Source organism: Oncorhynchus kisutch, linkage group LG20 (assembly GCF_002021735.2).
Source record: "Oncorhynchus kisutch isolate 150728-3 linkage group LG20, Okis_V2, whole genome shotgun sequence".
Lineage (NCBI taxonomy): Eukaryota > Metazoa > Chordata > Actinopteri > Salmoniformes > Salmonidae > Oncorhynchus > Oncorhynchus kisutch.
The window spans coordinates 11822299-11845971 of NC_034193.2; the positions used below are offsets into that span (position 1 = coordinate 11822299).

At 43.0% G+C, this 23673-nt stretch overlaps 1 protein-coding gene across 3 annotated transcripts in view; it reads right to left on the reverse strand.

Annotated features, from left to right (window-relative positions):
* Positions 1-21282, reverse strand: part of LOC109866028 (carbonic anhydrase-related protein 10) — a 330920-nt gene extending 309638 nt beyond the window's left edge. The window contains exons 1-2 of one of the 3 annotated variants that reach the window (XM_031799279.1): positions 21013-21282; positions 19928-20411 (exon numbers count right to left, since the gene is read on the reverse strand). In XM_031799279.1, the coding sequence (XP_031655139.1) occupies positions 19928-19988 (61 nt within the window). In that variant the 5' untranslated portion in view covers positions 19989-20411; positions 21013-21282. Of the gene's footprint in view, positions 1-19927; positions 20535-21012 lie in introns of those variants that run through there. The other 2 variants (XM_031799280.1, XM_020454566.2) reach the window with 2 other exon arrangements.
* Between the last annotated feature and the right edge of the window lie 2391 nt (positions 21283-23673).

Below are 23673 nucleotides of genomic sequence, written 5' to 3' on the forward strand. Positions count from 1 at the left end.
TGGCAGAGGGCTGGGGACATAGTAACTAAAGGCTGCCTGACCATGCCTCTTGGTCTCCCTCAGGTTCTCTGGCAGGCTATTCCAGAGGCTGGGGTCATAATAATTAAAGGCTGCCTCTCCATGCCTCTTGGTCCCCCTCAGGTTCTCTGGCAGAGGGCTGGGGACATAGTAACTAAAGGCTGCCTCTCCATGCCTCTTGGTCTCCCTCAGGTTCTCTGACAGGCTATTCCAGAGGCTGGGGTCATAATAACTAAAGGCTGCCTCTCCATGCCTCTTGGTCTCCCTCAGGTTCTCTGGCAGAGGGCTGGGGACATAGTAACTAAAGGCTGCCTGACCATGCCTCTTGGTCTCCCTCAGGTTCTCTGGCAGGCTATTACAGAGGCTGGGGGCATAATAGCTAAAGGCTGCCTCTCCATGCCTCTTGGTCCTAGGCTTTGGGATAGTTAAAAGGCCAGTGCCAGAGGACCTGAGGGACCTACTGGGTACATAACTTAAAATCATGTCTGACATGTATTGGGGTGCACAATCGTGGATTGATTTAAAAACCAATAGAATATTTTTTTAATTCATTCTAAAACTCACAGGCAGCCAGTGCAGAGACCTTAAAACCGGTGTAATGCCTGTCCCCGTCTGGTCTTGGTCAGTACCCGTGCTGCAGCATTCTGTATGTTTTGCAGTTGACCAATGGCTTTCTTGGGTAGACCAGACAGGAGAGCATTACAGTAGTCAAGCATACTTGTAATAAAAGCATGGATGAGTTTCTCTGTATCAGCCTGAGATAAACGGCCACACCTTGGCAATGTCCCTCAGCTGGTAAAAAGTTATTTTGGTCACATTACTGATGTGTGATTCGAAACTTAGTTCAGAATCTAAAATAACACCTCGATTTACAAACATTTTTTAAATATTTTTTACCTCGTTTCATCCTTATTGCCTGTGAATTAAAATGTATTGCCAGATTCTCTTTCAGTGCTTTGGCTCCAAGAATAAGTTCCCTTGGTCATTTCTTGATTTTGCTATTTAAATCACTAATACAGTCTAATAATTTATCAGTGGAGCTAAACTCCTCCACTGACACAGAAATGTAAAGTTGTGTATTGTCTGCACAGCAGTGAACATCAATGTTGTGCTTTCTGATAACGCTGCCAAGGGGTAACATACTGTATATAAACTGAACAGTACTGGACCCAAAATTGAACTTTGTGGAACACCGCGTGATGTGTATTTTCTCTGACTTATGTTCACCAAGGGTGACAAAAAACTCTCAACCAGTTAAATAGTTCCTAAACCAATATAGAATTGGACCCGGAGAGACCAACCAACCTCTCCAGTGTGTCCAGAAGGACATCATGATCAACAGTGTTGAATGCAGCACTTAAATCTAAGAGTACAAGGACAGAGAGCTGTATGGCATCTGTGTTGGCTCTAAGATCATTTACCTCGTTAACTAAGGCTGTCTCTGTGCTGTGGTGGGCACGAAAACCAAATTGTCATTTTTCAAAAATGCAGTTGGTAGTAAAAAATATTTTTTCTGTTTGAACACCAATAACTCCAGAATTTTGTTTAAGAATGAAAGGTTCAAGATTGTCCGAAAAATTGCTGAAGAATCTAGATTCCTTTTCTTCAGAAGGGCTTTCACCATAGCAGTGTTTAGCGCAGTGGGGAAAGTGCCTGTGAACAGGGAGTGATTAACAATAGCTTGCACTTCTTCAGATATTTTTTGAAGAAGGTGGTGGGGATGGGATCGAGACGGCAGGTAGAAGGCTAAAGTCGTGATATCACTTCATGAGCATGTCTGTGTCAACCAGGGAAAATAAATCCATACTGCCTTTGCGTGGTAGGCTAGGGAACATACACTACTTAAACACAAGTATGTGGACACCAGCTCATCGAACATCTCAATCCAAAATCATGGGTATTAATATGGAGTTAGTCCCCCTTTTGCTGCCATAACAGCTTCCACTCTTCTGGGAAGTCTTTCCACTAGATGTTGGAACATTACTGCAGGGACTTGCTTCCATTCAGCCACAAGAGCATTAATGAGGTTGGGCGATTAGGCCTGGCTCGAAGTCAGCTTTCCAATTCATCCCAAAGTTGTTCGATGGGGTTGAGGTCAGGACTCTGTGCGGACCAGTCAAGTTCTTCCACACCGCTTCGCTCTTCAGCACTCGGTGAACCCATTCTGTGAGCTTGTGTGGCCTACCACTTTGTGGCTGAGCCATTGTTGCTCCTAGACGTTTCCACTTCACAATAACAAACTGGCTTGTTGGAAAGGTTGCATCCTAAGACTGTGCCATTCTACTGCCAATATTTGTCTATGGAGACTGCATGGCTATATGCTCAATTTTCTACACCTGTCAGCAACGTGTGTGGCTGAAATAGCAGAATCCACCCATTTGAAGGGGTGTCGACATACTTTTGTATATATAGTGTATCATCAAACTTCTCATCGGGTCTTGATTGACTGATACCCAGCCTAATGTTGGTTATATTATCTCTGAAATATGCTGCAAACTCATTACATTTAGATGTGGATGAAAGTTCAGATAGGTTTGCAGGGGAAGGATTTATCAGTCCATCAATGGTCGAGAAGAGCACTCCTCTGATTAATAGTGATCAAGTTAGAGAAATGAGCCCCATCTGGCATTTGTAATTGCTTTGTTATATATGCCAAGTTGCTCTCTCAGAATATCATAATGGACCTGCAACTTTGACTTTCTCCACTTCTGCTCTGCCTTTCTGCAATTTCTCTTTAATTGATTAGTTTCCCCACTCATCCAATGGGCTCTCCATTTGGATGTGTCCTTTTTCAACTTTATTGGAGCTATGGCATCAATGGTCGCCTCTCATTTGTTATTAAAGTTATAAACTAAATCCTCACAAGAGGAAGGCAGAATAGGTGGTGGAGTGTTGTTCATACACTCAATAAAATCTGTAGCAACTTCAGAGGTAAGATAGTGTTTCTTAATAATGTGTTCAGTATTACACTGTGCTATGGGCAACAAGGTTGTAAAAAAAACACAGTGTTGATCAGATAAAGCAACATCAACAATAGAGGATATATCAGTAGAAAACCCCTTGGTAATAACCAGGTCCAGAGTATGGACACGGTTATGGGTGGGCCCAGTAGAAAGCCCCTTGGTAATAACCAGGTCCAGTAGAAAGCCCCTTGGTAATAACCAGGTCCAGTAGAAAGCCCCTTGGTAATAACCAGGTCCAGTAGAAAACCCCTTGGTAAAAACCAGGTCCAGTAGAAAGCCCCTTGGTAATAACAAGGTCCAGTAGAAAGCCCCTTGGTAATAACCAGGTCCAGTAGAAAGCCCCTTGGTAATAACCAGGTCCAGTAGAAAGCCCCTTGGTAATAACCAGGTCCAGAGTATGGACACGGTTATGGGTGGGCCCAGTAGAAAGCCCCTTGGTAATAACCAGGTCCAGAGTATGGCTGTGGTTATGGGTGGGACCAGTAGAAAGCCCCTTGGTAATAACCAGGTCCAGAGTACGGCTGTGGTTATGGGTGGGCCTAGTAGAAAGCCCCTTGGTAATAACCAGGTCCAGAGTACGGCTGTGGTTATGGGTGGGACCAGTAGAAAGCCCCTTGGTAATAACCAGGTCCAGAGTACGGCTGTGGTTATGGGTGGGCCTAGTAGAAAGCCCCTTGGTAATAACCAGGTCCAGAGTATGGCCGTGGTTATGGGTGGGCCCAGTAGAAAGCCCCTTGGTAATAACCAGGTCCAGAGTACGGCCGCAGTTATGGGTGGGCCTAGTAGAAAGCCCCTTGGTAATAACCAGGTCCAGAGTACGGCCGCAGTTATGGGTGGGCCCAGTAGAAAGCCCCTTGGTAATAACCAGGTCCAGAGTACGGCCGCAGTTATGGGTGGGCCTAGTAGAAAGCCCCTTGGTAATAACCAGGCCTAGAGTATGGCCACGGTTATGGGTGGGCCCAGTAACATGTTAGATGAAGTCCATAGAGCTCAAAAGATGAATACATTCAATGGTCTTGGAGTCAGTCTCTTTGTCAACATGAATATCAGTCTCTTTGTCAACCTGAATATTAAAATCGCCCAACACAATAATTGTAACATAGTTATCAAGTACAATAGACAATAGTTCAGATAAATCAGTAATGAAACTGGGACAGTGCTTTGGTGGCCTATACAGGGTTATGGCCAGCACTGGTTGATGACATTTGAACAGTATAGCATGATGCTCAAAAGACCAAAAGTCGCCAAATGAAATACTCTTACAGTTGAGAGGATTTTTTGATAGCTCTAACATTTAAAAGCGCCATATTCAATGAGCGTGGGCCACTCTGCCCCTGGGACATCTGCTGCGAGGTAACCAATGGAATAACAACCAAATGACTAATGTTACAACCACGTTTTCTGACATTCTCCAATCTATCCGAATGGTAGGCGATAGCAGTTTGTATAAACTCACTAGAAAGCAGAGGTAAAGGAACATAAATTAGGTTACTCACAATAACTATAGTACCATTTCTACAGGAGTTGATAAGGTTTTCAAGTCCTCTGTTGCTTATTCTGACAGGGAGAACTGGAGCACTACCAGACCCTGTCTGTCAGTCTCTAAAACAGCGATGTTGCTGGAAATAATCCTGGAACCCCTGCAGTTAGGATGAATCCCATCGCTTTTCAAAAGTACTGGTTGCTCCCACAGCAAATCAAAGTTGTCACAAAAAGAGACATTCCTTTCGTTGCAAAGTTTATTCAGGTGCTCTTTCCGTGCAAAGAGTCGGCTGTAAAGTTCCGCACCCCTTCGGTAGCACGGGAGGGGGCCAGAGATCATTATTCTCCTCCATGTGTTAGCGAGGGTGTTTAAAAAAAGGTTGTTCATTCAAAAACAAAGGTTGTTAAAACATGAGTGACGTTGGTGTCAGTATCGGAGTAGTTGGCCAGAACTGTTGGCAGGAGAAAGTTGATGTCATGGACACGGGCTCCTGGGTGACAGTGGATCAGACACTGTCTCTCACCATCGAGCTGCCCACAATGATGGTGGTCGTGAACTGTGGTGGCAGTGGGGGAGGGTGCCACTGGGCGGCTGCCGGCTGTTTGTATAAAACCAGGATCCATGCTGACTCCCAGGGCTGGTAGGCCTGTCTCAAGTGGGGCAAAGCTGTTTGAAAGCTGGATTGGATCTTCACGGATAGATGAAGGGTGGCCAGACGGCCTCACCGATCTCCCCCGCCTTGCGAATGTCCAGTCTCCCATGGGCCGTGGAGTTGAGCTTAATATCTGTCCGTTGGATTTGGACAGATCAACGCCGCCCAACTCATCGGCATCTTTGCTATATGAGGAATTTAAAACTGAGATTTGGTTTGCCTGGGTTACAGCAAGTGACTCTCCTGTGAGGATCCACAGATCAGGTTACAATGGATCAGCATCTACAGAGCCCTCACACCCGCAGATGGGAGGAGGGATTGGTGTGGGGGTTTTATGACACCTCACATCAGTTGTACATTTTAGGCAGCAGATGACTCCTTTTGGTCTCTAGTATTGGTGAATGGAATTCCTTTGTTATAAGTCCAAAAGTGAACACTGGAACAATATAGTTCAACATCTGAATGTGGGGAATGATGAGGGATGGTCTATAGGACATTAATGTCTTATTTTGTGATGTCATTAACATTTTTACAAAAGTGATATAATATTGTAACTTGAAGAGCTTTCACACTGTGTATATCAGGTTTAAATCCTTTACGCTTGGTAGGAAATATCGAGGATGAAGAGAATACTTTTGTTAATATAGAAATGTGATTTTAGTTTTCCAACGAGATTAAAGTTTTTGATGTTTTGCCACGTAACTAGCCACGCCCGAGGGAGCTCAGAGAGCGTGTCAGTATGACGGAAACGCCACTTTTACCCAAGTGTATGAAAGACTGAGTTCAGAATTAACATATCAGACGAGAAGGATTCAAGCTGCACCTAGGTCTCCATCGACCACGACCCTGGAAATCAACACGAGTTGAAGAAGTAGCCTTTCTAACAATCAATGTTACGGTTGAGAAGCTCTTCTAAGTACTGTATCTAAGAAAGTGAATTTAAGTAGCATCATCCGGTTATTCTCTTCATATCATCGTCGACCACACTGCTCTCATCACAACTCAGAAGACCACTCTTCCAGAACGAGTGAAAGTAAACACAGACAACTAAGGCGAAGGACATTGTGACCTCTTGTGGACAATCAGAGCCTTACACGTACGAACTAAGGAGAAGGCCCAGTAGGACTCTTTTCACAAAGCGGAACCCTTTTCATGAAGTCCTGGGTGCAACTGAGATACACCACCAAGACCTTCAACACGTACAGTTGAAGTCGGAAGTTTACATACACCTTTGCCAAATATATAAACTCAGTTTTTCACAATTCATGACATTTAATCCATGAAAATTCCAGGTATTAGGTAAATTAGGATTACCACTTTATTTTAAGAATGTGAAATGTGAGAATAATAGTAGAGAGAATGATTCATTTCAGCTTTTATTTCTTTCATCACATTCCAGGTGGGTCAGATGTTTACATACACTCAATTAGTATTTGGTAGGATTGCCTTTAAATTGTTTAACCTGGGTCAAATGTTTCGGGTAGCCTTCCACAAGCTTCCCACAATATGTTGGGTGAATTCTGGCCCATTCCTCCTGACAGAGCTAGTGTAACTGAGTCAGGTTTGTAGGCCTCCTTGCACACACACACTTTTTCAGTTCTGCCCACAAATGTTCTATGGGATTGAGATCAGGGCTTTGTGATGGTCACTCCAATACCTTGACTTCGATTTCCTTATTAAGCCATTTTGCCACAACTTTGGAAGTATGCTTTGGGTCATTGTCCATTTGGAAGACCCATTTGCGACCAAGCTTTAACTTCATGACTGATGACTTGAGATGCTGTCTACATATCCAAATAATTTTCCAACCTCATGATGCCATCTATTTTGTGACGTGCAGCAGTCCCTCAAGCAGCAAAGCACCCCCACAACATGATGCTGCCACCCCCGTGTTTCACGGTTGGGATGCTGTTCTTCGGCTTGCAAGCCTCCCCTTTTTTCCTCCAAACATAACAATGGTCATTATAGCCAAACAGTTCTATTTTTGTTTCATCAGACCAGAGGACATTTCTCCAAAAAGTGCAATCTTTGTCCCCATGTGGAGTTGCAAACCGTAGTCTGGCTTTTTTATGACAGTTTTGGAGCAGTGGCTTCTTCCTTGCTGAGCGGCCTTTCAGGTTATGTCGATATAGGACTAATTTTACTGTGGATAAGGATACTTTTGTACCTGTTTCCTCCAGCATCTTCACAAGGTCCTTTGGGATTGATATGCACTTTTCGCACCAAAGTAACTAAATCTCTAGCAGACAGAACGCGTCTCCTTCCTGAGCGGTATGACGGCTGCGTGGTCCCATGGTGTTTATACTTGCATACTGTTGTTTGTACAGATTAACGTGGTACCTTCAGGCCTTTGGAAATTGCTCCTAAGGATGAACCAGACTTGTGGAGGTCTATAATTGTTTTTTTCTGAGGTCTTGGCTGATTTCCCCATGATGTCAAGCAAAGAGGCACTGAGTTTGAAGGTAGGCCTTGAAATACATCCACAGGTACACCTCCAATTGACTCAAATTATGTAAATTAGCCTATCAGATGCTTCTAAAGCCATGACATCATTTTCTTGAATTTTCCAAGCTGTTTAAAAGCACAGTCAACTTAGTGTATGTAAACTTCTGACCCACTGGAATTGTGATACAGTGAATTGTAAGTGGAATAATCTGTCTGTAAACAGTTGTTGGAAAAATGACTTGAGTCATGTACAAAGTAGATGACCCTAACCAACTTGCCAAAACAATGGTTTGTTACCAAGACATTTGTGGAGTGGTTGAAAAACAAGTTTTAATGACTACAACCTAATTGTATGTAAACATCCGACTTCAACTGTAAATACATGCATTACTTCTTACCCATAAGAGCGCCAGTTCGGGGCAAGGTATTAGGATTACTGTGAGCGTAGTTCCCAAATATATCCAAGTGTCTTTTTCTCTTTCACTTCCTTTCTCTCTCTTTAACTCTCCTTCCTTTGTAACAAGTGTCATATTGTGTTAGTCCGCTAGGGACCTGTTTTCATCGTATTACGTTTCTAACCAATTACCTATACCATGTGTGTGTGTGTGTGTGTGTGTGTGTGTGTGTGTGTGTGTGTGTGTGTGTGTGTGTGTGTGTGTATCCTGTGTTATCATTTAGTTTGTTAGTAAATAAATAATCAAATCAATTTGTGTGGTACAGAATGATCAGTACGACTCGGTGTTTGTGCAGATTCAAGATGTTTGCGACTTAAACAATGAGACTGATATGCGGTAATGATTAATAAGTGACTGTTATCGATATATAACTTTAATTTGGGAGATGGTAACTCGTTAAACAACTTATTCCATGGTGCCCCAAATTACTAATGAGTTAATTGATTAATTTAATCTGGTAACAATTAATCATAGTTGGTCATTATTTGATAAACAACAGTCATCACATTAATTAAAGGCACGTCACTAGTCACTAGGTCTACTTAGAAAGCAGGAGCATCTCATCCCTAAGCTGCTTGATGGTGTTGCATTTAGGGCAGACAAATCCCTGTGCCTTTTCCAAATTCCTGCTTATATTCATCTTGTGACTGTATGGAAAACCTCTCACACCTGATGCATTTGTGCCCAGCCATGGATAAAACACTGGTTAGCTAGCACTGCTAGCATTAGCCTGCTCTGCTTTCATGATGGCTATCAGCTAACTGCTACTTAACAGGAATCCAGGACAGAAACCTGCAGTCCAAGCAGTATGATGACTTCTAGAGCGGGGGGTTGCTAGTGCTGACACACAAAACCAACTATTCTCTCATACTCAAGAACCCTGTGTGTCCGGCCTACCCCAGCCTGGCTTGTCCTAGGGCTGGGTGGTGTACCGTATTTTACTATATACCGGTATATATGCACAGACCGGTTTGGGATTTTACTTTAACTTCTATAACGGTATTTTAATGTTTGGTTTGTTAAATATGATACGCTGTGTGTAACTTCCATTTTTATAGTTTACTCCACTACTTGAGTCATCCCTCCCCGCTCTCTCTCTCTCTCTCCATGCCACTTCCACACAGACCTAGTCCCACCCTGTTATACTCAAGGAGCGCATTTGTTGTTGCTTGACCACGAGATACTTTAGTTCAGTCTGCATGGTCAATGCTGCACATGCAACAATGTGACAACGATGTTGCTTCCAATTTGATCTTAATATAAAACCACATGAGTTATATAATTACAATATTAGTTTGTGTTTCTTACATCTGCAAACAGCTAGTTTGTATTTTCTTAGCAAATTAAGCTAAATCCTGTTAGCCACTAATGCTAATCGCTAGTTAGCTGGCTAGCTAATAAAAGTACTGAGTCAGAGCAAATGTAGCTAGCTAATACAGCCTGGTACCAGTAAGGGTGGAGGCTTATATCAGCATGTTGTTTGTGCAACAACATCTTCTAAATCAAAGAGGAAGCAGGAATATGTCAAATCAAATCAAATCAAATCAAATTTATTTATATAGCCCTTCGTACATCAGCTGATATCTCAAAGTGCTGTACAGAAACCCAGCCTAAAACCCCAAACAGCAAGCAATGCAGGTGTAGAAGCACGGTGGCTAGGAAAAACTCCCTAGAGTTGTGTAGGTTATATGAATAAAGATTTAATGTAGCCAAAGATTATAGGGTCCCCTATGAAATACTGAACATCACTTTGGTTCCTACCCGGTCACAATAACTTGTCCATGGCATTTTCATTCGTTGTCATGCCAAACAACACTGTATTCAAAGTGCCCACTATTATTTATATTCCAGCTCTAGAATTATAATAAACATTCTATTTCCATGATTTCAAAAGTTCACTCAAGTATTTTGATTTAAATCAAAATTGCAACATTTGGTAAAAAATAAGGCCTACTATTTTTACACATATCGTGGCAGTTTGGAAATGATCTCAACTGAATGCAGGAAATGCAGAAATTGATGGAAATGCTGGAAATTATTTTAGGTTGAAGTTGAATTTAACAGTATAAAACAATCAGAATGGAGAAAGACGCACTGAAATCATTTAGAATATATGTGTTGCCACCGTAGGGTAACACACTACTCATAAAGCAAATGTAGAACTTGTATTAATAAAAAACATAAAATACAGTCATACCGTTAAACATTTTTCAAATACCATGATATGATATTTTGGCCATATTACCCAGCCCTAGCTTGTCCCTGTGAGTCCGGCCTACCCCGGCCCAGCCTGTCCCTCCGGCCTACCCCATCCTGGCCTGTCCCTGTGAGTCCGGCCTACCCCGGCCCAGCCTGTCCCTCCGGCCTACCCCATCCTGGCCTGTCCCTGTGAGTCCGGCCTACCCCGGCCAAGCCTGTCCCTCCGGCCTACCCCAGCCTGGCCTGTCCCTTTGAGTCCGGCCTACTCCGGCCTATCCCGGCCTAGCCTTCCCCGGGCCTACCCTGGCCTGTCCCTGTGCTCTCAGCCTACCCCGGCCTAGCCTGGCCTGTCCCTGTCAACACCCTATAAATGCAAAGAGGCTCTGTAAATAAACACTTTTCATATAACTCTGCCATTAATATTCAGCACGACACCGTGGCAATCCACCTGCTCAGCCATGCAGAAAGAAACAGAGAAAGATAAAGAGAGAGAGAGTGTGTGTGTGTGTGTGAGAGAGAGGGGGGTGGGAAGGATAGAGGAGGATATATATATATATATATAAAGAGAGAGAGAGAGAGAGAGAGAGAGAGAGAGAGAGAGAGAGAGGGGGGGGGTAATCTGAGTGAGACAGTAGCGACACGCATCTGTCCATAAATGAAACTTGACCTTTTCGACAGCTGTGCTTATTGACTTATGAGACAATTATCACTCACACTCCTGTTTGTGGGGCCCTATAATGGCCCCAGCTGTGTGTGTGTGTCAGGGGCCCATCCCCTCGAGGACACTCTCAATCAAGCCAAAGCATCTGCATTTGCTTTCCTATACCAAAATGCAGCGAGCAATATGCTACGCGTGAGAGACTTCCTAACACTCCTCAATCTTTCTCAATCTTCTTTGGCTGCCTCCACAGACAGGTTGTTCTCTATACGATGGGCTAGCTGGGAATTGGGTGCTTTGCTATAGCATAGATAGCGGGCCAGGAGTGTTTTGCCAGGTAGCCTATAGATTAGCGAGTCGGGATAAAGAGGCTGGCCAGAAACCACTGGGTCGCCGGTTTAAAAAACAGGGCCGACGACATGTAAAATTGGGTTCATATCAATATACGGTATCGCCGAAGAGAAAGCTCTAGGGCAGGGGTACTCAACTCTTACTCTACGAGGTCCAGAGCCTGCTGGTTTCCTGTTCTACCTGATAATGAATTGCACACACCTGGTGTTCCTGGTCTAAATCAGTCCCTGATTAAAGGGGAAGAATGAAAGAAAATGCAGTGGAACTGGCTTCGAGGTCCAGAGTTGAGTTTGAGGGTTCTAGGAGATAAATAGATCAACTCCGTCTCTCTCTCTGTCTTGAAAAGTGTTGCTGTTTTTAACAGAGACATTAAAGAAACGTTTTCTTTCTATTGTTTTTCATCAATTAGCAAAGAAACGATTCACTTTAAAAAGGGTTTTGAAAGGCGTCCTTCCATCCATCAGCAATTGAGAAATTGCAAATGGACATCTTTGCTTTCCTCTATTGTGGTAACGATTGCGTTTGAAAACCACAAAGGTGGTACTTCTAGTCCAGTGGCAAGATTCAGAACATCTACACTTCTTAATTGGTTTACCTGGATTGCACTTCTTAATGGGTCTACCTGGATTACACTTCTTAATGGGTCTACCTGGATTACACTTCTTAATGGGTCTACCTGGATTACACTTCTTAATGGGTCTACCTGGATTACACTTCTTAATGGGTCTACGTGGATTACACCTTTTAATGGGTCTACCTGGATTACACCTTTTAATGGGTCTACCTGGATTACACTTCTTAATGGGTCTACCTGGATTACACTTCTTAATGGGTCTACCTGGATTACACCTTTTAATGGGTCTACCTGGATTACACCTTTTAATGGGTCTACCTGGATTACACCTTTTAATGGGTCTACCTGGATTACACTTCTTAATTGGTCTACCTGGATTGCACTTCTTAATGGGTCTACCTGGATTGCACTTCTTAATGGGTCTACCTGGATTGCACTTCTTAATGGGTCTACCTGGATTGCACTTCTTAATGGGTCTACCTGGATTACACTTCTTAATGGGTCTACCTGGATTACACCTCTTAATTAGACTACCTGCATTATACGTCTTAATGGGTCTACCTGGATTACACTTCTTAATGGGTCTACCCGGATTACATTTCTTAATGGGTCTACCTGGATTACACTTCTTAATGGGTCTACCCGGATTACATTTCTTAATGGGTCTACCTGGATTACACTTCTTAATGGGTCTACCTGGATCCAAAAGTGGATCTGAAGAGAAAACTCAAACTGTGTTTTTCTACACATTGGTACTACCTGCTTAGCTATTCTGAAACAAAGGACGGTACATATGTGAGATTCAGTGGCCATAAAAAGTGTCAAAAATGGGATGGCAGCCACGACCGTGAAACATCATGACTGGTAGCCTAAGCAATATAGTGGAATCTCCTTATACTAGCCCCAGAATTCCACTGGTCCTGCTTTTAGATGTGTGGGATGTTCTATAGTCAAGGTGCTTCCCACTAAGCATTTTACGATGGCATTCATTTTTTCATATATATTTTTTTGTGCAATCCGGACCAGCCTTGATTAACCAATCATAGACATCTATGTTTCACAAGTTTGGACAGCACAGTTACAGTACAGGAAAGCACAGCAGAGTACAGTAAATTACAGTACACAGTACAATAAAGAAAAGTAGAGAATAGTACAATACAATACAGTAGAGTACAATACAGTTATACTCTTATCCAGAGTGACTGACAGTCAGTGCATTCAACAAAGGTACATAAACAACAATATATCAATGTCATAGCAAGAAGAGAAACAAATCTGTAACCTGTTACTCAGAATGTTATTGTAGTTGAAGTGGTTTTTTGGTTTATTCTGTAGATTGGAGTATTTGGTACATCATTATGAAAAAGATATCATAATTGCATGTGACAGATGGGAGCAATAATCAGTATTCTGTTGCATTCTGGCTCCTCTTTCCTATATTATTGTGGTATAATACTTAGTGCCAGCACACACCTGGTTGTGTCAAGAGACTGCATAGTGTGCAAACTATATTATTGTGGTATAATACTTAGTGCCAGCACACACCTGGTTGTGTCAAGAGACTGCATAGTGTGCAAATTGTGTATTTGTGTTACAGGCGTGATCACCAATTATCACGGAAGAAGGGTAAACAAAAACAACTGCATCAGGATACTGAAAGAGGATACTATAGTAGGCTGAATACTGTCTGGCTCTGTCTCTCTCACACACTCCCACACAGACAGTAAAGTACACCCTGCGTTATATCCCCATTACTGGACACACATCTGCACAGGATTATCAGATTAGTGACTGGAGAGTTTGCGTTCCTGACAGGGCTGTGGAGGCGAATTGGGACACTGTGGAGAGTGACGTGTGTGTGTGTGTGTGTGTGTGTGTGTGTGTGTGTGTGTGTGTGTGTGTGTGTGTGTGTGTGTGTGTGTGTGTGTGTGTGTGTGTGTGTGTGCAATTATTATATGGTGGCTATCAGTGCTTGCTTATGTGTGTGTGTGTGTGTGTGTGTGTGTGTGTGTGTGTGTGTGTGTGTGTGTGTGTGTGTGTGTGTGTGTGTGTGTGTGTGTGTGTGTGTGTGTGTGTGTGCGTGTGTGTGTGTGTGTGTGTGTGTGTGTGTGTATGTATGTGTGTGTGTGTGTGTGTGCAATTATTATACAGTGGCTGTCAGTGCTTGCTTATGTGTGTGTGTGTGTGTGTGTGTGTGTGTGTGTGTGTGTGTGTGTGTGTGTGTGTGTGTGTGTGTGTGTGTGTGTGTGTGTGTGTGTGTGTGTGTGTGTGTGTGTGTGTGTGTGTGCAATTATTATACGGTGGCTATCAGTGCTTGCTTATGTGCTTGCACATTACTCATGCTACCCTGCAATGTGGTACCATGGTGAGGCCCTGTGCTGTTTTGGCAGTTAAACCACGCTCTGCTCCAGTCACATACACAAACAAACAGCTCCCTCTAGTAAATTACAGCTGTGTGGAGGTCGTGTCATTCTGACAGGCTGATAGACTTGACAGAGAGGGTGATCTAAGTGGCACACACACACACCATGCCAAAAAAAACACTCTCTCTCTCTCTCTCACTCACTCACTCACACACTCACACAGTGGCCATGCGGTCCAGACAGGCAGAGGCGGTTAGGGACAGGAGTGGGGATGTTGGTTTGAGACACACAGTCAGGGAGGACAGGTTGACTGCAGACCCCAGCAGCACGGAGACGCTTCAGTCCCATATGACTGGATACACAGGGATACTCCAGTTCCTGTGTTCTCTCAGTGGGAAACCAGTCTGTGTGTTAAAAGGGTATTCATTAAAAAAAAACTCTTTATTGTCTCGTAGTCTTTTCTCTTTGGTCTATGTTTGAGAAGGTTAAGGTGGTTGAAGTTGAAGATAGTTGACAGTTGGAATGATATATATATGGATACATTCATACATTCATCTGGAACACTGTAATATTCATAGAATAGGTTTGTACGGATATCGGGAAACTGTGAGAAACAAACAGATTTGTTTTCCAGCGAAGTAAAGAACAAACAGAGCACAATAAATAAGCAGCAAGCGCAGTAATTATTTTATGATCTCACTTTGGAGAAAAAAAACTAAAACGCTGGAAAACAAATCTGTTTGTTTCTCACAGTTTCCCGATATCCGTACAAACCTATTCTATGAATATTACAGTGTTCCAGATGAATGTATGAATGTATCCATATATATATCATTCCAACTGTCAACTATCTTCAACTTCAACCACCTTAACCTTCTCAAACATAGACCAAAGAGAAAAGACTACGAGACAATAAAGAGTTTTTTTTAATGAATACCCTTTTAACACACAGACTGGTTTCCCACTGAGAGAACACAGGAACTGGAGTATCCCTGTGTATCCAGTCATATGGGACTGAAGCGTCTACACAGAGCAATACACAGAGTATTGCTTCAGGGACATAAAATACCAATTAAAACCTTGCTTAAACGCTTTATCAACACTTAAATAAATTCTACCAGGCTACAGACAGGAATAAAATCATGCAAATTAATAAAAATATTAGATGTACCTTTCACAAAGGTATTGTGCCTACTTCAGAGAGAGGGAGGGAGTGGGAGGAAACGATAGAGCGAGTGAGAGAGATTTAGGCCTCCTGCAGTCACCCAAATGAGCCTCCAACATGAAAGTGAAGGAGTCCCATGTTGAACTTTTGAATTAAAGCCGGTGAATTAGTGGCGTTTTAGCCGCTGTGCTGGAGAATGCATGAATGCTGCTCTGATTTTTAATGGTAGAGTAAATGCCTCTCCTCTAAACGAATGAGAGACGCTCTTTAGCCGGAAGAGTAAACAGCAGCATTCAACTATCACAGTTCTCAGTCAGTAACTAATTGAAGTGAATGGGTTTTAATTGAAGTGAATGGGTTTAAACTGTTCATCTCTATCCTCTCCAACCATGGGGAGCGTGGATATGAGTATGATAGGCAGTTACTACTGCTGTACAGGGGGAAGGTATGAAATAGTATTTATCTGTTGAAGTTATATAGACTGTAATCTTATGGAACATGGAAATGATTCAGTTTAGAGAGATGGATTGTTTTAGAAGCCTTTTGTGTTTGTCAGACCCATTACCCTGCGCAACTACATAGTGAATATGCAGTTTGTGTGGTCAGCAATTGTCTGTCATTTTCCCATTTAGAGCTTCAAACAATCTACAAGGTACATTGACTAAGAGCACATTATTCAAGTAAGCAGGGTTGCAGGGGAGACGGGTTGATGAACAAACCAATTGGGAGACTGGAATAATTAGACGGCCCAAGTTGGACATTTCTACTTACACACGGACTTAACTACCAACATTACTGAGTTTTCAAACACATATAATTGTCTGCTTTGACCCCATGTAATTACTGGATTAATACATGTGCACATGGGTAATGCTTTATTCTCTTCCAATCCAGACCTAGGGGAGAGAGATGTTCTACAGTAAGCCAGTGACCCATCTAACATGTTTTGCTGTATGTATTATATTCAGAGGATGTCTTGGATCACTGTATTGACCCAAGGGTGTGTTTATCCCCCTCTGTTAGAGGCTATAGGCCTACTGATGATGGATGGACTGTATCTGGTGTCTGTAAAACTCAGACGGGCAGGAAAACAAAGAAGACAACGGTTGCATTGGAAATGACAACATTCACACTCGGAGATCCGCCAAGTGGAAGCGTGGATCGTGTTAAATGTTAGCGTGTAACAGATGTGCTTCAGGAAACTACGACCATGTAACGAGTAATCTTGCATGAGACCTCACAGCGAAAACAGCTTTGACTCAGTGGGCTAATTCAACCTTGAGTCGAGTGAGCAACCCAGGTTCATGACCCAGTCTGTTATATAGGGGATTGAATAATAGAGGAACCTTTTACAACATCCTTGAGACTAATAACTGCCAATATGAGCCTAGTCCTTTTAGGGGAGAATGGATGGGGCTGGGGGAATTAGAAGAGCGGAGAACCGTTTGATTCCAGACACCTGTGCAATATTAGGAGGTGATGCTTCAGTCAAACCAGCTCCAAATCCCTACATCTCCCGAGAACGAGGGAGAGAGAGAGAGAGAGAGAGAGCACGAGAGAGAGAGAGAGAGAGAGAAAGAGAGAGAGAGAGAGCACGAGAGAGAGAGCACGAGAGAGAGAGAGAGAGAGAGAGAGAGAGCGAGAGAACGAGAGAGAGCACGAGAGAGAGAGAGCGAGAGCACGAGAGAGAGAGAGAGCACGAGAGAGAGAGAGAGAGAGAGAGAGAGAGAGAGAGAGAGAGAGAGAGAGAGCACGAGAGAGAGAGAGAGCACGAGAGAGAGAGCACGAGAGAGAGAGAGCACGAGAGAGAGAGAGAGAGAGAGAGAGAGAGAGAGAGAGAGAGAGATGTGGACAGTATGTGGACACCTACTAGTTCCAAAATCGTGGTAATTAATATGGAGTTGGTCCCCCGTTTGCTACTATAACAGCCTCCGCTCTTCTGGAAAGCCTTTCCACTAAACGTTGGAATATTACTGCATTGCTGCAGTGACTTGCTTCAAATCAGCCTTAAGAGAATTAGTGAGTTCGGGCACTGATTCTGGCTTGCAGTCTGCGTTCCAATTCATCCAAAAGGTGTTTGATGGGTTTGAGGTCAGGGTCTGTGCAGGCCAGTCAAGTTCTTCCCACCGATCTCAACAAACCATGTATGTATGGACCTCGTTGTGTGCACGGGGGCATTGTCATGGAAAAACAGGAAAGGGACTTCCGGCAGACTGTTACCAAAACGTTGGAAGCACAGAATTGTCTACAATGTCATTGTATGCTGTAGCGTTAAGATTTCCCTTCACTGGAACTAAGGAACCTAGTCCAAACCAAGATTTGTCCGTCGGACTGCCAGATGGTGAAGCGTAATTCATCAGTCCAGAGTGATGCTTGGCATTGCTCATGGTGATCTTAGGCTTGTGTGCGGCAGCTCAGCCATGGAAACCCATTTCATGAAGCTCCTGAAGAACAGTTGTTTTGATGAAGTTGCTTCCTGAGGCAGTATGGAATCCAGTAGTGAGTGTTGCAAGCCGAGGACAGATGATTTTTATGCACTACGTTATGTTGTGCCCACAGTATCATTTTAGGAGACTAAGCCATGTAATACTGTACTTTTTCAAACCTTTAACCTTTTACATAATTGATGACATTCTCTGGTAATTTTGTATACTTTTAAGCAGTAAGTTCTGAAAGTAGTACTCTCCGGCAAAAACAGTTGCTTTTAAACTAGGAATTTCATGGCTAATTGAGGTAAAACAGTAATTATGCTAATATATTATGCATGTATGAATTACACATGGACACATCCAGCCCAAAGTGGGAAGTTTAAAAAAAAGACTTGCTGCCAAGGTTCAAGAGCATGTCTTTAAACTGATCATCATGGTGTGTCTTCAATGACCTTTTGCGGAAAAGAGCAGTCTGGGCATGTTTAAAGATAACCTTTCCAAGGCTACTCTCCTCAACCACATTCCCGCTGGTATCAAACTTGAGTTACCATGGAAATAGCAGGCCTGTGCGAAAGAGGGGGGGGGGGGATTATATGTGCATTATCTTTGGCAGCTCGTCTACATATTTTACAATTTGATACATAAAGCAACACTGGCAAGTCTGTAATAACGTGTGTAATGTAATAACGTCCATTCACTACGGACCCAAGAGGAACAGCAAATTATTGCACACATCCCTCCTAAAAAAAATTGGGGAAACAGATAAAGGGGAGGGGAAGGAGGGGAGGGACGTGCGTCTGTGGTCGTTTATAACTAGCCTATAATCATCATTTGCAGTCAGGCTCGAGGGGAGATGTGGAAATTCCAAACGACAGTCGTGCGTAAATACATGCGCTCAGAGAGGAGGGGAAGGAGGGAGGTTTTGCGCACATCCCTGGTCGTCACAGGGAATGATTGGGCACATGCCTCTCAAGTACAGCACTCAGCCCTTGACGGGTACCTGCTTCAATATTAGGTTGTACGAGTATCATCGGAGTTTGATATGAGAGCCGGCGGGTAGTCTAGTCTATATGCCTCTACTGTACGCAAAGGTTCCCTGCAAACAATATTACATTCGTCTCCAATGGTGGTATAAGAAATTGTTGGCATGTGGACTTGCATTGCATTGATGATGGATCTAGCTAATGCATTTGATTTAATAGTCAACGGGGGTACGCATGATGGTACAGCCCAGCGGCGCTTCAACCCAAACAGCTCTCACCGACGCGCACTAGTATTACCCCTTTCGATGGAACTCGAACTAATTTGATATTTTAGCTCCAAGCCTGACATAATAAAGATAAGTCAATACTGTTCCTATCTACTACGCAGCACCTATCCACTCACATGAACAGTCTAACAGCTGTAAGCTAATAGTTCTGGAACAGCCATCGCGCCAGGACCAGTGCATATGCGTTCCTATTTAGCCCACTCCACTGAAACCCGTATCAGTACGGTGGTTATTCATGCACGTGTAGCACAGGATAACTGTCTCGTCATAAGAGTTCAACAGTAGTGGTAATACTGTTCTAGGATATTTTCCTCAAACTTTGCATTCACAATTTAACGAAATAAACCTCGATTTCGCCTGACGAAAAAATTTAGAAAACTTCAGCTCCAAGTCTAAACCTATGAAAGAAATCTGTCGAATAAATTATAATATTGATGAATTGTTTCCCATTCAACGAAATCATTCTCACACGACCTCTCTCCTCGTGTAATCATTCGTTCAGGTGACAGAGTTGATATCAGTTGATAACACTTGCATAATTCAATACGGAACATAATGAAAGACAGCAAAAACATATTTTGGGGTACAATCTTAAAGGCGGCCCTATTGTATCTGTTCCCAGTGACATCCACAACTAAGTGAAATCCGAGTTTCAGGCAGATTCTGATCTGTAAATGTCTTCGTTCTCAAATGTTTCCGATCAATTCATTCTATATCAATTGGCCTATCAACTGAACAGACTATCGACCGCGTGCATCATTCATTACAAGGTTTTCATTCATTTCAACGTTTTCTGCAACATTTCACAACTTCGTTATCAATTTTCCTTCCTGCGTTCTCATGCACCTGCCCTTTTGTCCGTCTCACAACGGACCCACCAATATCAATGACTGAAAACTTACCTGATACACAGATGATGAAATTGGCGTGAAGAATAATAAATAGTTCCCAAATAATATCCATTCTCTGTCTTCATGCCAGGTGCATTACGCTCGGTAAAAACGGGGGTAGCCTATCAGTTGCCGATGTCGAGTCCTTCCAGTCTGTAGCCCGCTGCACACCTTCCACGAGGTACTTTCCACGCCAGACTCATAGCAAGGTCTATATCCAAGACATGACACCACACTCTCCCTCAAAACTACAATCCCAGAGAGACAGAACCACAAACTCCAGACCCAAAAGGAAGAACGAAAGGTAGAGTCCTGGAAGCAAAAGTCAATTGTAGGCTATTCACACAGTAATGGAGATCCAATGTGCCCTACCAAGACCATCCATAAATGTACTCGTCCCTCGCGTTGTCCCTCGCATCGGTTGCTCTTTGGAAATATAGTTTCAGTCATTCTGTGTAAACACAACCATGGTCGAAGTGTCTTCCTCCTCGTTATCCTGGAAAGAGGGACAGTTAAACTGAGTTAGAGTTCAAATGAATAACCTAGTTTAAAAACCTCTGCTTTACTCTATGACTTTGAATGGGAAAACTCCGTCGGGGTGTTTTAACTGGCGTTGACAGAGTGATGGACAGGAGAGCAGGGGACCGCATCCGGACTGGGCGTTCACCGGCAAGGGGGCGTACTTCGCTCATATTCACTGTTCAGCGGTAGGATAGGCCTACAGTACGTTCCGCGCTGTCGCGCATCTCACGCGCACACACCGCTGCTACACACCACATTTCATGAAAACTTTAGGAACCCCTTATCATCTATTAGAATGTCTTATAACGTCTTCATCAATATAATCACTAATACTGCACACATCCACCCCTGTAATACGATGAAGCTTGAGCCATCAGCACACTGAGGCAAATCAACTCTGTCCCCCCCCACCACCCCTTTATCAGCGCAGCTCCGTGCCCACTCACACATCCTGTCAAACAACACACTGACGCAGTTCACATGCACAGGCTGCACTGTAGCTTTGAAAAACAATAACAGCAGGCTAAACGTAGCCTACATTCAATACAGAGAAACCTAGAGTGAAGGCTACTTACCGTTCTCGAGAAAAAAAATGGACTAGATCAAAATACGGTTATCCTAATGTAAAACGAAGCAACCGACTGATGCCACCGAGTCCCCAAAAACGTCGATATGCCAGAACTTTCACACAATATTTAAAAGTTAGTATAATCGTCGATATAGACTTAAATGTCTTATCCTGAGTTGAAAAATTGGGACAGTAGTCTTCTGGCACGCGGGCACCAGGCGATGCCACGAGCCCAATGAGAGAGCTTCCAGATTAGTGCAGTCAGAAAATGATGCGCGGGCACGTGCGGTGCTCCATAAACATACTCACGCGGGCACAGGTAGATGAGAGACTGTGGTACCCAGCCCTCATCGTAAGGGGAGGAGCTGGCTTGAGAGAGAGAGAGAGAGAGAGAGATGTCTATCATTATTGATTTGATACATTTCTATATGTTTGTTTTGGCAATGTATATGGTAACACTTTCAATGCATAGCAAATTATTCAGTGTTGAATCATTTGCTTAGTCCTTACACTGTTGCACTTTCTCAGTGTTAGGAAATTAACACCTATAGTGTTTCAGTAACTCATTTTGGGCTGTTGTTTTAACACTGTATGGTTAAAGCCTAATTTGTGTATTTCCCAGTGTAGCCTGTTGAGGAGTGTTGGGCCAGTAACCGAAAGGTTGCTGGATCGAATCCCTGAGGTGACAAGGTAAAAATCTGTTGCTCTTCCCCTGAACAAGGCATTTAACCTACTGTTCCCTGGGCACCGATGATGTGGATGTCTATTAAGTCAGCCCCCCACACCTCGCTGATTCAGAGGGGTTGGGTTAGCACATTTCAATTGAATGCATTCAGTTGTACAACTGACTAGGTATCCCCATTTTGCGCGACTTGTAGAGTTACAAACCATGGCTGTATTTGTTAGTGACTGAGACATGGTTGTTGAATTTATTCATGTTCAGTTCTATGGTCTTCACCAAGTGAGTTCCTAGCTGAATGTTATCATTCAAATCTTTATGACAATACATTAAATATATCATAAGGCCTTACTTTGAAGGCCTAGCTTTACCCTTACACAGCTGCCTGAAACTCCTGGTTTACATGCCACATCATGCCTGCTAGTCACATTACACTGGCTTGGAATCCAGTCAGGGTTAGGATATCCAACAGTTGGAATGTGTATTCCAACTGTTGGAACCTGCATTCAGAATGACTGTGAGGTTTAGGAACTTTAATAAAGGAGACTACCTAAAACATTTTAAACTGCAAAAACATATGCCAGTGATGGGCAAATGACTAAATGATTGAATTAGTTTAGAAAAATATGTTATTTATACTTGTGTAGCATAAGATTAATCAATCAATCAATGCAACAAAAAAAAAGGATATTAAAACAATTCCTAAAAAAATCAACCTACAGCAGAGCATGCTGGGAAATATGATAGCGATGGGCATGGTTTTGATGGGAGTGTTTATAACCTGCTTACCAGTCGAAACAGTTATACTGTATCAAACATCCTAGTTAGATGTAAAATTACACAACTAAGACCTCTTTGGCAAAAAACGTCAAAATGAATTACAGATTTTTTGATTGATCTTGAACAAATTTAAGGACGCGTATACTGGCTATATTGTTGCTATGACGTCTCAAGAGGGACAAACCTTTTTCTTGTTTTTCATTCGAAGGTCTTTTAAAGGACTATGTGAGGCCCAGGCATTGGCTTCGCCTAGCCGAGTTCTGCTAGGAGCAAACCCACCCGAGTATACGGGCGCTTATACGTTCCACAGAGTAAAACTGACACAAATCCAACTCAACCATTATTAACACCAACACTGGGGTTCTTGTACACCGCTGACAGTTATTTTTACTCTTGCAGAGTTAATGTAACTCATTAATCAACAGTAGAAATGTTACACTGACAAATCAACACGAGGTAACTCTGGCCAATTTGCTGTGTGCCAATCAAACCTTTTCTATTGAATTGAATTGATAGCGAGAGAGACAGAGAGAGATGCCTGCCTGCCATAAGATGCCTGCTATAAGGTGGGGGACAGTGTCTGACAGACCAACCAACCTGCACATGTCCTCTATGCCATTGTTTTTGTCCATGTGTATGGTTATTCTTACCCTAGATTATTGTTACCGATTGTCCCGTTTTAATTTCGTATAATATTGTAAATTAATCACTTAATTTTCAAAGTACTCTTTGGCATTATGTACATTGTTACGTCATGCCAATGAAGCAATTTGAGTTGTGTTGACTTGAGAAAGAGAGAGAGAGAGAGAGAGAGAGAGAGAGAGAGAGAGAGAGAGAGAGAGAGAGAGAGAGAGAGAGAGAGAGAGAGAAGGAGAGAGTAGCAATAACATTGCTACCTGTGTCTATGCCATTAATTATTGTTGTCCTCATACATTATTGCATTCATTACACAGACACCTCACCCCTGCCCTTACCAGGGCAGCAGGCACTATTATTACAAAAAATAATAAAAGCATTTCACAGTGATGTTGTTAAGAAAACATGTCCGCATCATTTGAATATAGGCTGTAGATCTGCAATACCAATTTGCAAATATGAAGGGAAGGCAGGTAGCCTAGTGGTTAGAGCGTTGGACTTGTAAAGAGGTTGCAGGATCGAATCCCCGAGCTGACAAAGTAAAAATCTGTTGTTCTGCCCCTGAACAAGGCA